Source organism: Episyrphus balteatus, chromosome 3 (assembly GCF_945859705.1).
Source record: "Episyrphus balteatus chromosome 3, idEpiBalt1.1, whole genome shotgun sequence".
NCBI classification, from domain to species: Eukaryota; Metazoa; Arthropoda; class Insecta; order Diptera; family Syrphidae; genus Episyrphus; species Episyrphus balteatus.
In genome coordinates, this window is record NC_079136.1 from 12,449,371 (window position 1) to 12,461,680 (window position 12,310).

The 12,310-nt window shown below is 29.8% G+C and overlaps 2 protein-coding genes and 1 non-coding gene across 3 annotated transcripts; all 3 read left to right on the top strand.

Annotated features, from left to right (window-relative positions):
• Positions 1–367: 367 nt before the first annotated feature.
• On the top strand, positions 368–5,060 carry LOC129913460 (major royal jelly protein 3-like). The gene is made up of 5 exons (XM_055992150.1): positions 368–682; positions 817–1,007; positions 4,019–4,439; positions 4,496–4,860; positions 4,923–5,060. Exons 1-5 carry the CDS (start codon positions 472–474, stop codon positions 5,058–5,060), a joined length of 1,326 nt encoding a protein of 441 aa, XP_055848125.1. The 5' UTR covers positions 368–471.
• A 3,725-nt stretch (positions 5,061–8,785) lies between these two features.
• On the top strand, positions 8,786–9,183 carry LOC129916815 (dolichol-phosphate mannosyltransferase subunit 3). The gene is made up of 2 exons (XM_055996971.1): positions 8,786–8,968; positions 9,029–9,183. The coding sequence occupies exons 1-2, from the start codon at positions 8,819–8,821 to the stop codon at positions 9,161–9,163; spliced, it is 285 nt and encodes a 94-aa protein (XP_055852946.1). The 5' UTR covers positions 8,786–8,818; the 3' UTR covers positions 9,164–9,183.
• A 158-nt stretch (positions 9,184–9,341) lies between these two features.
• Positions 9,342–9,414, top strand: Trnak-cuu (transfer RNA lysine (anticodon CUU)). The gene has a single exon. It is a non-coding gene; the product is annotated as a tRNA-Lys (tRNA).
• The last annotated feature ends 2,896 nt before the right edge of the window (positions 9,415–12,310 follow it).

Sequence of the window (12,310 nt, forward strand, 5' to 3'; positions counted from 1 at the left end):
TTACATTAAAAGCAAAATTTGCTTCCATCTGCTAATAGCTGCCATTTAAAAAAGGAAATTTTAAAATTTGTATGCATATGTAGGTTTAATAAATTGGCCCTAAAAGAGGTAAGTTGGAAGTGTAATAATAATATCTCAAGGCCAAACTGTAAGTAGGGCCAAGTTTATGGTAACAAATTTCTCACACAATTTTTTTTAATCACCACTGATCCTATTTAAAGAGTAGCTACTGTAATCTAGAACGAAATTGTTTCTTCTTTCAAATTGCTTAATACTTTTTTATCAAAATAATTTTAATTAATTCTCAAAAGTATAAATATAAGATAACAAAAATTGAAGGCTCATAATTTTTTAGATTTCAGTTCATTCAGTACATTTAAACAAGTCAAAATTAAGCAGTGAATTGTTGAACTCAAGTTATTATTATTTTTTTTTTTTTTGAATTAATTCAATTTAAATTGATTTTTAAGAATGATGTTATTGTATATTGCACTTGGGATTACAACACTCGTTGCTCCCTCTTTTCAACATAGACCAATTCAAAATATGACTGTAGTTCATGTTTGGAAAAATTTGGAATATGGTTTCGATTGTGTTGAGGATTACAAATACGCCATTCGAAGCAGAAGCTATATAGAAGAGGGATTTAAGAGGCCTTATGATGTTGATATGGCAATTGATAGTAAGTTCAAATTATTCTCAATAACTGTTAAACGGATCTTTACAATTATTTTATATTTTTTTATTTGAAATTTGTGTTAAATTTTTTGTTAAATATTGTTAAGGAAAATAAATAAATACTCAATATTTTTGCAGAACATGGTGAGGTGTCAATTTTCATCGCAACGCCACGAATCGTAAATGGAATTCCATATACTTTAGCTAAAGTTTCTAAAATAAAAGGAAAATATGGAAAAAAGTTGTTAGCATATCCTAACTTCCAAGCACATTCAGAACGTGATACTAAAGGCTGTTATGACAGAATAATATCAGTATTTCGAATGTATGTAAGTAAAAACTATTATCGTCTATATCTATACTATAATAGTATTTCTTTTTGTGGGGGGCTATATATCTCGTTCAGAGGGAAATCAATGTTTGGTTGAATTAAAATTGCATAAATGAATCCTTTAACAACTGCGGGGACATTTAATCATTTATGTATCCCAAATTTCAAAATTTAAGACAATTGAAAAACTAAGAAACAAATGAATCAAATAATTATTGTAATTGATTTGTAAATGCCCTTACTTCGCCATTCTTGATTTGAGGCGAATTCAACAGTGCAAAATTTTAATAGTATTGCGATGAAAAAGTACCTAATTTTGATTTTTATTTTAATTTTATAATTATTTTAAAGTTGTTAATGTAACGTTTTTTTTAAGTCGTGATAAAACTAGATAGACAAGCAAGTTTCGTTAATTTTGGTCCTAAAAATAATTTTAATTTGAAACAAGTCACTCCAGTGCACTATAGTCTAAAGTACTAGTTTAGCTCAAATTAATTATAGGAATCGTTGGAATGGCCGGAAACTGCAATTCAAGGCATAAAAATGATGTAGGAACTTATAATAACGATAATTTTAATTATATGATGGATAACAAAATCTATTGACAACACAAATGAATTGAAAAAAAAAAAAAAAAATATGAAGTAGATAAAGTACGGACTGTAAATTTATAACACATCATTTGTTGAAATGTTCAACACACGTAGAATGAATGGAATTGTTTGTCTGCGTTAAGGAACAACTAGTACAAGTAAAATAGTAGGTACATAAAATCAACAAATAAAAAAAAAATTGTTACACTCATGAAACTTGGCAAAAAGTTTGCTTTTGGGATAAGAACCAAGAATAAAAAAGTTTATGAAAAAAAAATGGGTGGAAGGGTGTTTTTTCGCGGACAAGAGGGAGGGGGTGAAGGTCAAAAATATAGTGAACAAAATTGTTTGTGGAATATCATTATATGGCACATGTTTTAAGGTATTTTTTGATGCTGAATCAAATGAATTAAAAATAAAGTCAATACGATTGCTCTAAGAAAAGTTATTGCCAATTAAAAACAAGGGTGCTTGTTTTTGACTGCAACAGGTAAAATATATCCGAAACCCATGTGAAAAACATGCTACAATGATAAAATTCGGGATTAAGGTTTTAGATAAAGCAGGAACAAAGGATTTCTACAGTTCTTAAAATTATTTTTGCTAAAAGGGTGTTTTTTTTTATGGGTTAAGTTGTGTGTGAGAAAGGTTTCATAACAGCTGACTTACATTTTATTAATTTTTAAAACTTGGTGAAAAAGTTTTGGTTGGTATAAGAATTAAGAATCTTAAAAGTGTAAAAAATTATCTTGAGAAAGGGTGTTTTTTTTAAGAAATGACGAAATTCGGAATTAGTACCACAAAAACTGGGACAAAATTGCTACACCAATGAAAATTGGTAAAAATGTTTCGTTTATAACAGAAATCAAGAATCCAAACAGTCTATACAAATATTTTAGGTGAAAGGGTGTTTTTTTTTTTTGGAAATAGGGAAAATCCGCGATAAGTCCCATAAAATCAATGGTATAAAAGGTACCCTCACGAAATTCATTGAATATGTTCTCTTTCCCATAGGAATTACGAATAAAACAAATCTATATACATTTTTTTCATGTGAAAGGGTGTTTTTTGTAGGTGTAGAGAAAATATGGGTATATTTGAAAAAGTGTGTAATACTAAGGTAATATTAGTGGTACCCTATTGAAATTCAGCAATTATGTCACTTTTAAGATATGAAACAAGAATCTAAAGTGTCTATAAAAATATCATGGTTAAAAGGGTGTTTTTTTTTATTGAAAACAAAAATGATGGGTCACCCTAATGAAATTTGGTAAAAACATTGAATTTGGGATAGAATGCAAGAATAAAGAGTTTTCATAAAAAAAATGTAGGTGTGTAGGAGACATAAAAATCTTGAACTGGTCCCAAAACGCCAATGATACATTTTATTTTTCAAATTAAAAGTTTAAATGTAAGTTCTTAGACGTTTTAAACGAATCATTAGTCCGCGAAAAAACACCCTTCCACCCAACTTTTTTTTATAGACTTTTTTATTCTTGGTTCTTATCCCAAAAGCAAACTTTTTGCCGAGTTTCATGAGTTTAACAATTTTTTATTTTTTAAAAGCCTATTTTACCTGTACTAAACTTATGTTTAATAACAACAATTTTGTTCTACTTTCTCCGGAAAAAAAGTTAGGGCAGGTGTTCACATCAATAATATACCTACCTATTATAAATAAATGTAAATTGTATAAATTGTATATATTTTTGTTTTCCCGATGCACATTCATATTTCTTGCCGGCTGATTGACATTTCAAACAAAATACGAGAAGTGGTTCTTTACATATTGATCAAAACAATATCTGCCGCCACACTAAACGAATGTGGAATGCGTTAACCTGTGCAGAACTCAAAAAACTAATGTTTATCGGTATATTTTTTTCAAAACCTTCCCTATTTTTCAAACTCTCGTATTTTTTTTTTTCAAAATTAAGGACACATTAATCCCTTTTTATTGCGAGCTAATTATAACTTAAACTTTATATTGAGTTATTAAAAATCACGATATATGCTTAGTAAAAAACTCTTATATCTTGACTTCTACAATATGATTAATTAAGACCTCATTTTACAGAAAGTTAAATGTGCTATACTTCATTCTTGACGAATTACCCAAACAAACCAAAAGTTCGTCAGACAACATTTTTTAGATAATTATTGTAAATAATTGTGAATAAGTTTGTCCCTTCCCATTTTAAGTTAAAATGGGTAAAAAATGAAGCCATTAAATAAAAACGCTACCAACCTCTTTTCCAAGATGACGGCTGTTCCCTACATTTTATCATCCCAACAAAAAGCATTCCATGAAAAAAATTTTGTCCCGCAAAAACTATATGATTTCATGTCCATATTTTAATTAATTTGCCTGGGCTTTAACATTTTTGTTTTTGTTTTTGTTTGAATTCTTAACTAGATCGATGATTGTAAACGATTATGGGTCATCGATAATGGACGTAATTTCTCAGCAGCACCTGGCCCAACACAAGTTTGTCCTCCCAAGATTGTGGCTTACGATCTTGCAACTAATAAACAAATATTAAAATATGTAATACCAACATCACATTACAACAATCAAACTGTTTACAATGGAATAATTGTCGACATAAACGGTGAATTACCACCAAGAGGTCGATGTGAACAAGGAAAAGCTTATCTAACTGATGCTCGTGGATTTTCATTGTTGGTCTTTGATTTTGATTTTGCTCGACGACACCATGACTCTTGGGTGATTTACAATGATTTGTTCAAAGTCGATCCTGCGTATGGCAATACGACAATCAATGGAGAAACGTTTCCATTTCCAGATGGGTTGTATACAACTACTCCAGATAAAAGTTAGTAATTATTATAAAGACGTCAGATCTTACATAAAGATTTTATTTTCATATAGAAAGAGGACTAATGTACTTGCATTCGTTAACATCGGTATCTGAAGTAGCAGTAAGCCTAAAAACTGTAAATAATCGGCGAAAGTGGAAAAATAATCCCTCTGGCAATCAAGATGATTTCCAAGTTATTGGAACTAGAAAGACACAATGTCCAGTTCAAGCTATCGATTACTATGGCAAAAATGTCTATTTCTCCCAATTTGAACCACTTTCAATACTATCCTGGAATCCCGACAAAAGTTATGAACCATCGAATTTTAAAACTCTTGTAGTAAATACGGACTTACTTCAATTTGTAGCTGGCATGAAAGTCAGATACAATAGGGATGGTAAAGAATCACTTATTGCAATTTCTAATAAATTACAGGTTTGTAAATAACTCATTAATGTATTTATTCAATTTTATTTTAACTTAATTTTATTTTGCAGAGACTGAATACAGGTTCAATCAAAATTACAGAAAATAACTATTATATTTTATATTGTGAACTAGAAAAATTGCAAGCTGGCATAGAAGAATGTGGAGATCTTTTTATAAGGCATAACGAGGATGATTGTGAAAAATGAAAAAAAAAAAATAATTTCACATAATACTTTTGAAGATAAACATTAAATCATTTATTTATTATTAATATCAACAACAAAATAAATAAAGATTTAAAAAAATTAATTTTAATGTATGAATCTTTTCATTGGAAAGAAATTAAAGACATTTATAATTTCTCATCACTTAGAGGCCTCAACGTTTGTAAATTGGTGGATGTCTTTCACATTTGTAAAGATAATTGAATGAAATAAATTTTATTACATAATATTTAGTTATTTAACAAGGCTTAAAATATTCAACCTTATAATTTCTAATTTTGAGCAATTGAAATTTAGTATAAAAAGTATAAAAAGCGAAAATTTTGGTCGTTGTCTTAGTACGACCTTTTTGTTTTGTGTTTGTTTCTTACTCAGGCTAAAAATTTTATTTTTTTAAATTCAAGGTTCAAAAAAAAATCAAGGTATTAAAATTTGAGTCGAGCTTATTATTATTTAATTAATTTAAATTGTAAATAGGTAGTTGTTACAAGCATTAATTTTTGAAATAAATGTTTTCAAAGTAAATATTTGGAGGAATAAATGCTTTAAAAATCAAGTTAGAATTTAAATACAAAATATACTGATAAAACCCTTTTGCCACTTTTGGCCATTTCGTTTCAAAAACTCGTAGTTTGAATTTTAAAATTATTTATCAATTCAATAAAAAATATTGAATAACTAAAAATATACATATATTTCGTTTAAGAAAACAAAAAATATTAAAAGTTTTGTGGGTATCTCGCCTCGCGAGTTCTCAGGATTTATAATCTTTTTTTTGTTTTGGTACCGTCAAATTCACACAACTTCGTTGTTCAATGTTCAGCCACCACGCAGGTGCCTCATTTGTATTTTTTGTTTGTGGTATAAACTAGCTTAACTTAAGTTGACCAAAACCGTGATTTGGTCATTTATGAAATTTCAAAACTAAATAATTGACTTAACCCCGAATTTCGGTACTTAGAAAACAGACAAATTAAAAATTGCAAAAACTAGACGATACTTTTACCCATTTCCAAATGCCCCACATGAAATGCTTCAAATGCATAACGTGGGCATTTCAAATGTCCCACGTAAGGCATTCCCAAATGCAAGGGTTCTAAAAGATGCAATCTTTTCTGAATGAAGTCTTTAAAATTCAGTTAAACAATTAAATAAAAAGATTGCATTCACTGACTTATATTTGAGACTTATGTAGTTTTCGATTGGCCGTCCAGAAGCGTTCCGAATCATTCAAAAGACTTCTGGAAGTGTTTTATTCGCACGAAACTGACAGACAGGACGGTTCTCAGAAGAGAAATTCTCTTCTTGATTTCAAATCAAAATTCACTCAAAATCACTAATTTTTAAATATGTATTTAAACGTCAAAACAAATTTCGTAGTATAGGTCGTTTCAAATCAAAAGTCCCATGGAAAATTGAGCAAAAATAAAAAAAACTCATTTGCTTACTGGAAGGAAGCATTTATGAGGCAGCTGAACTTTTTCTAAAACTACGATAAAATAACGAAGAACAGTTCTTGATATCCCTATTTTAATTAATTGATCCGTCTGTGAGATTCACTGGGTAAGCCTCAGAAAGCTGTTGCAATTCTCCCGGGCTTGCATCACTCCATATCCGCGGACAATACAAAAAAACATACAATTATTTAATTATTTATCATTTGAAGGCAGTTGGGATAACTTTGCCGAAGATATTATTATAGGACTATAGGTGAAGATGGACCAGAAATGTCCAGTTTATATGATAGCAATTCATAACTTAAAATTCTATTCACATCTTTTCATTTGTATAATTGGGCAGTAAATATCTTATTTTTATTTTTCAATTATTTTGGAGTCGTCACCATAGAAATCATTAATAAACAAATTCAGATTTTTCGTTTGTTTATTTTTTTCTCTAGCATTTCTTTCATTCAAAAAAGCATGATTTGTTGTTATTTTTGAGTTGATTTGTCGCAATGAGCCAATAAAATTGAGTTTTTTGTTTATTTGTTCTCAATTTTATTGGACGGGAGAAAATAAACTCAGAGTCAGGACTTTTGATTTGAAACGACCTATAGAAAAGAAAAAAAAATGTATTTGATTATTCACCAATACAAATATAAAATTTCAGAATTAAGTGAAAACGATTCAAACTGTTTTATTGGATTTCAGAATGAGTGAATCCTTGAGTGAAACCAATCGAAAACGACATTAGACCAGTGTTGCCAGGACCGGCTATTTATAGCCAAACCGGCTCGTTCAAGTTTTCTCCGGCTCCTTCAAAATCTGATTTCCGATTTATCAAAATTTGGCTCCCTAAGTTTTCAATTTGGCGATTTTTGGCTCCTTCAAAATTAAAAACTTTTATAATAAAAGAACTTGATTATTATGATCACGTTTTAAAAGTCTTCGAAGTAGAACTAAACTTCTTCGAAGTAGAATCTGACGTCTTGCTGAAAAGCGCAATTGTGAATGTACCTACTTCCATTTTCATTCATATATGAGGCGTTCAGAATTATAATGGGTCAAGTCCACTTTTCTTTAGGTTGGATATTTTAAGGTCTTAAAATTAAGGGTTTCGTTTATATGGAGCTATCAATCTGTGAAACATTTATTTCAAAAGTTCCTTTAGTTTCTGAGAAAAAGCTTCTCAAAGTTCAGAATAATGCACAAATTTTAAACGGACTTGACTCATTATTATTCTGAACGCCTACTATTTTGTTACCACTTTTCCACAATGTATATTTGTTTTGTTATTTATTACTAAAATAAAAATTAAAGAATCTAACTTGAAGTCTGATAAATGTAATACAGAGTATTATTTCTTTTTTATTTTTTTTTTATTTTTTGTTTATGTTATCAATATTTCGAGTACAAAATGCATTATTTCGAGTTTTTATGAACAATTTTTGAAATTGGCGATTTTTGGCTCCAAGACTTCTAAAATTCTGCTCTTTGCTTCTAAAATTCTCTGGCAACACTGCATTAGACATCAAATTTTGCAATCACGAATCATTTTTCGTAAAATAATTGCAATCTTTTTTTTAACCATTCATTTGACTGAATTCAAATGATTGCATTCTTTTGGCAGTCTTTGTATTCTTTTGCATTCTTTTTGCATTCTTTTGCATTGGGTTCTGGGACCCACTTAATTTCAGGTTTAATTTTTTTGGCAGATGGTTTTGTAAGAGGCAGAGAAAAATATTAAACAATAAGCTATACAGCTGTAAATTTTTTATTCACCTCAATAGTGTCAAAAATTTAGAGGTTAAATTAATATTTAACCCACTTCACACACTCAAATATACATAAGTCAATGAATGCAATCTTTGAATTGAAGTCATTATAGATTGCATTAACGAAAGATTGCAATTTTTACAACGCCCCAAGACTTAGCCCACGCCATAATTAAAATTCAAACCAAACACGCCAACAGATATTTTTAAATTATTTAAAGGTAAAGATTATTTAAAAAGTAACGTTCGTTTTGATTCACCTTTGTGGGTAACTAGTTTCATTCATAGATGGCACTACAAAATTTATTTCAAAAAAGTACTAGAATATTTGTATGTCGGCTTATCAGCTGTCAACTAGAGAAATGTCATTTTGACTGTCATCTGACACGTACATTTTTTCATTTGTTTGGAATTATTTTCTATTAATTTGTAGCATTTTTCATTTTTTATTCAAAGAATAAAGAACAATTTTTAAACGTATTCTAATTTAATTAATTCACATTCCATTTATAACACACTCATAATGACTAATTTAATGCGTTGGTTAATGTACATCGGCATATTTGCCGTGCCATACATTTGCATTGTTTCGGGACAAATCCGAACAAATACAACTGAAAAGTACCTTTTTGAGATACAAATATTTCCAATTTTATTGATTCTATTATTTGGAGTGAGTGTTAATTAACAACTCAATCGAAAATCATTGATACATTTTTGTTTATCTTCATAGTTATATGCAACAACAACAGTCACCTACAGAACTTTAACTTTTAACGATTGTCCAGAGGCTTCCAAGGAATTGCATGACGAAATCGAAGAAGCTCGCAGAGATTTGACATCGAAGGGATTCAAATTCCGTGATTAAATCAATGGTGTTTGATTTGTAATTAGATTAGATTTAAATAAAAAAAAAGAAGTGATTTCATGTTTGAGTTTCGTTCTTTACATTTCTGATTAGCGCCTTCGTTCTTTGTTTATTTGTTTTTATTTATACAAAAATCGAGGTTAAATAACTTGAACCTATTGTTGCATGATTATCAACTGCCCGGCTAGCTCAGTCGGTAGAGCATGAGACTCTTAATCTCAGGGTCGTGGGTTCGAGCCCCACGTTGGGCGAGTAGATTTTTTTATTTTTAATGAGGAAAATTTTTTCCATGTGGGATTTTACTATTTTTGAATGTAATTTTTTTTATTATTTTTGCTAATTTGTTTGCATGAAAAAAAGTTCCACATACGCCATAGTGACCCCCTAAATTTTATCAGTGACCAAATAGTGAACAAGATTACTTTTTAACTTGTTCTCTTTGTTTGAAATTGAATTGATTCACTACAGTTTGAATTGAGAAAAACGCATAAATACATAATAAATAAATAAATATGTTTTAAGATGTAACTATTATAAAAAAAAAATTGATGGTAAGAAACTAGCAAAAAAATATTTTTTAACAATTTTTCTTATCTTTGCTAGAATAGATAATCTTATCCCTATTTAATCATTGGGTTATTTAAAAAAAAAAAAACTTACCCTGATGCCTGGTTTATCTTATAACCGCAGAATTACGTGAGGTTTGCTTACTATCCAATTGAGAGAGACCATCTGCTATAATAGCTACATACAGTGTTGGACAAAGAATTAGCACATTCATAGGAGAAAAAATTAAATTATATTTAGAAAAGTTGTTTCTATTTCCATATGTACATTTTTCTGTTAAAAACATTACTGACACATATAATAATACAGTCAAATAAGGAGAAAAAAGGGGTAAATCTCGGAATGAATGTAAGTAGAAATTTTTTTTGCTCAATATCTTCCTTTTGCCATTCTATAACATATCTCAAAAGTCTAGAAAAATCTCATGTCCGCTTGTCGCGATTTCAAGGCCAAATCGCGAAATGGAGATTTTCAATATTAGCAAAAATAGGCTATGGTATTATATACCCATATGATACATGATTTCAAGGTATATTTTAATGCTGATTCCAAAAAATCTAAAATTAAGACAATCTGACGTCTCTGGAAAAAGTTATACCTGTTTTTCATCTGTCAACTCATATTATTATAACAGTTGCAAACTTACTGCCGAAAAACCCTTAAAAGTTATGATAGACGAACCAAATTTTGCATGAAGATTTTAGAATCCATCATTATTAAAAATCAAAACAATCCCTTACAAAAAATATATACACCTACGAAATAATGGTATTTTTTGATGGAGGGGCAAATTTTAGGATATGCACTAAAGAAGATTCTTGTTCATCTTAGGAATAAGTGCAAATAGCCTATTTTTTTCATTTTAATCTTTGTCTGGATATTCTTTAATTACCCTCAAAAATCTAAAAAAATCTCATGTCCGCAAGACCTAATTTTCTTGGTTTGAAAATAAGGTGCAGATTTTAAAAAATTAATAAGAAAAGTTTAAATTTTTATATGTATACCAACTTAAGCGACATGATTTAAAGGTATTTTTTAACACTAATTCCAACAAAACTCACAAACAAGTCAACCTGACCATCCCTGAAAAGTAATGCACCTTATTCATGTTGATCTGACACAAAAATCTGAAGTGTAGTTTTCCAATTTTTTAAAATCTGCACCTTATTTTCAAACCAAGAAAATTAGGACTTGCGGACATGAGATTTTTTTAGATTTTTGAGGGTAATTAAAGAATATCCAAACAAAGATTAAAATGAAAAAATTAGCCTATTTGCACTTATTCTGAAGATGAACAAGAATCTTCTTTAGTGCATATCCTAAAATTTGCCCCTCCATCAAAAAATACCATTATTTCGTAGGTATATATATTTTTGTAATGGATTGTTTTGATTTTTAATAATGATGGATTCTAAAATCTTTATGCAAAATTTAGTTCATCTACCATAACTTTTAAGGGTTTTTCGGCAGTAAGTTTGCAACTGTTATAATAATATGAGCTGACAGATGAAAAACAGGTATAACTTTTTCCAGAGACGTCAGATTGTCTTGATTTTAGATTTTTTGGAATCAGTATTAAAAAATACCTTGAAATCATGTATCATATGTGTATATAATACCATAGCCTATTATTGCTAATTTTGAAAATCTCCATTTCGCGATTTGACCTTGAAATCGCGACAAGCGGACATGAGATTTTTCTAGACTTTTGAGATATATTATAGAATGGCAAAAGGAAGATATTGAGCAAAAAAAATTTCTACTAACATTCATTCCGAGGTTAAACCCTTATTTGACTGGATTATAAGTATATTTTCCCAAAAAACAATCTTATAATTCTAATATCTGAAAGAAAAAAATTAAAAAAATACTAAAAATATCCATTTTTGTGTGGACACGCAATTAGCACATTTCAATAAAATTGCTTATTTATGATACTTAGCGTTACTAAAACTATATTTTTTTAATATAATTTGTTGGAAATCCGTTATTCTTTAAAACTGAGTTGAGTCTTCTTGGCAAGCTCTCGACTTAGGCCTTACTGCGTTGCTTAGGTATTGAATAACAAGCATTCTGTATCTCTTGTATCTTCAATGCGTTCCTCAGCGTCATTCCATAAATTTTCTATCGGATTTAGATTGGATGATTGAGCAGGCCACTTTAAAACATTTACTATATTGACCTCTAAGGCACTTTTCGCTAATTTTGAAGTGTGCTTAGGGTAATTTTCGTGCATGAAGCGCCATTAAAGCGGCGAATTTTCTTCGGCATGTGTAACGCTCTCGCGTGAAGGTTCAGGATAATATCTTTGTACAAGTTTTGATCCATTTTGGGGGTTATCTTCACTATTGGACCAGCACCGTGCCAAGAAAAGGCAGCCCACACCATCGCGTTTCCACCACCTTGCTTAACCTCTTTAATGTTGTACTTAAGATCATGTTCCTTGTTTTGTGGACGCCACAAATGTGTTTTACCGCCCGATCCAATTCGACAGAACTTGGATTCATCGTTCTAAAGTACACCATTAAAGAGGTTAAGCAAGGTGGTGGAAACGCGATGGTGTGGGCTGCCTTTTCTTGG

What these genes read in the sequence shown, in the direction of transcription:
- LOC129913460 (XM_055992150.1), top strand. Translation starts at nt 472, where the DNA reads ATGATGTTATTGTATATTGCACTTGGGATTACAACACTCGTTGCTCCC. An exon ending in TGTTGATATGGCAATTGATA is followed by an intron (nt 683 to 816) that starts GTAAGTTCAAAT and finishes ATATTTTTGCAG; the next exon opens with AACATGGTGAGGTGTCAATT. An exon ending in TATCAGTATTTCGAATGTAT is followed by an intron (nt 1,008 to 4,018) that starts GTAAGTAAAAAC and finishes ATTCTTAACTAG; the next exon opens with ATCGATGATTGTAAACGATT.
- LOC129916815 (XM_055996971.1), top strand. Translation starts at nt 8,819, where the DNA reads ATGACTAATTTAATGCGTTGGTTAATGTACATCGGCATATTTGCCGTG. An exon ending in TATTGATTCTATTATTTGGA is followed by an intron (nt 8,969 to 9,028) that starts GTGAGTGTTAAT and finishes TTATCTTCATAG; the next exon opens with TTATATGCAACAACAACAGT.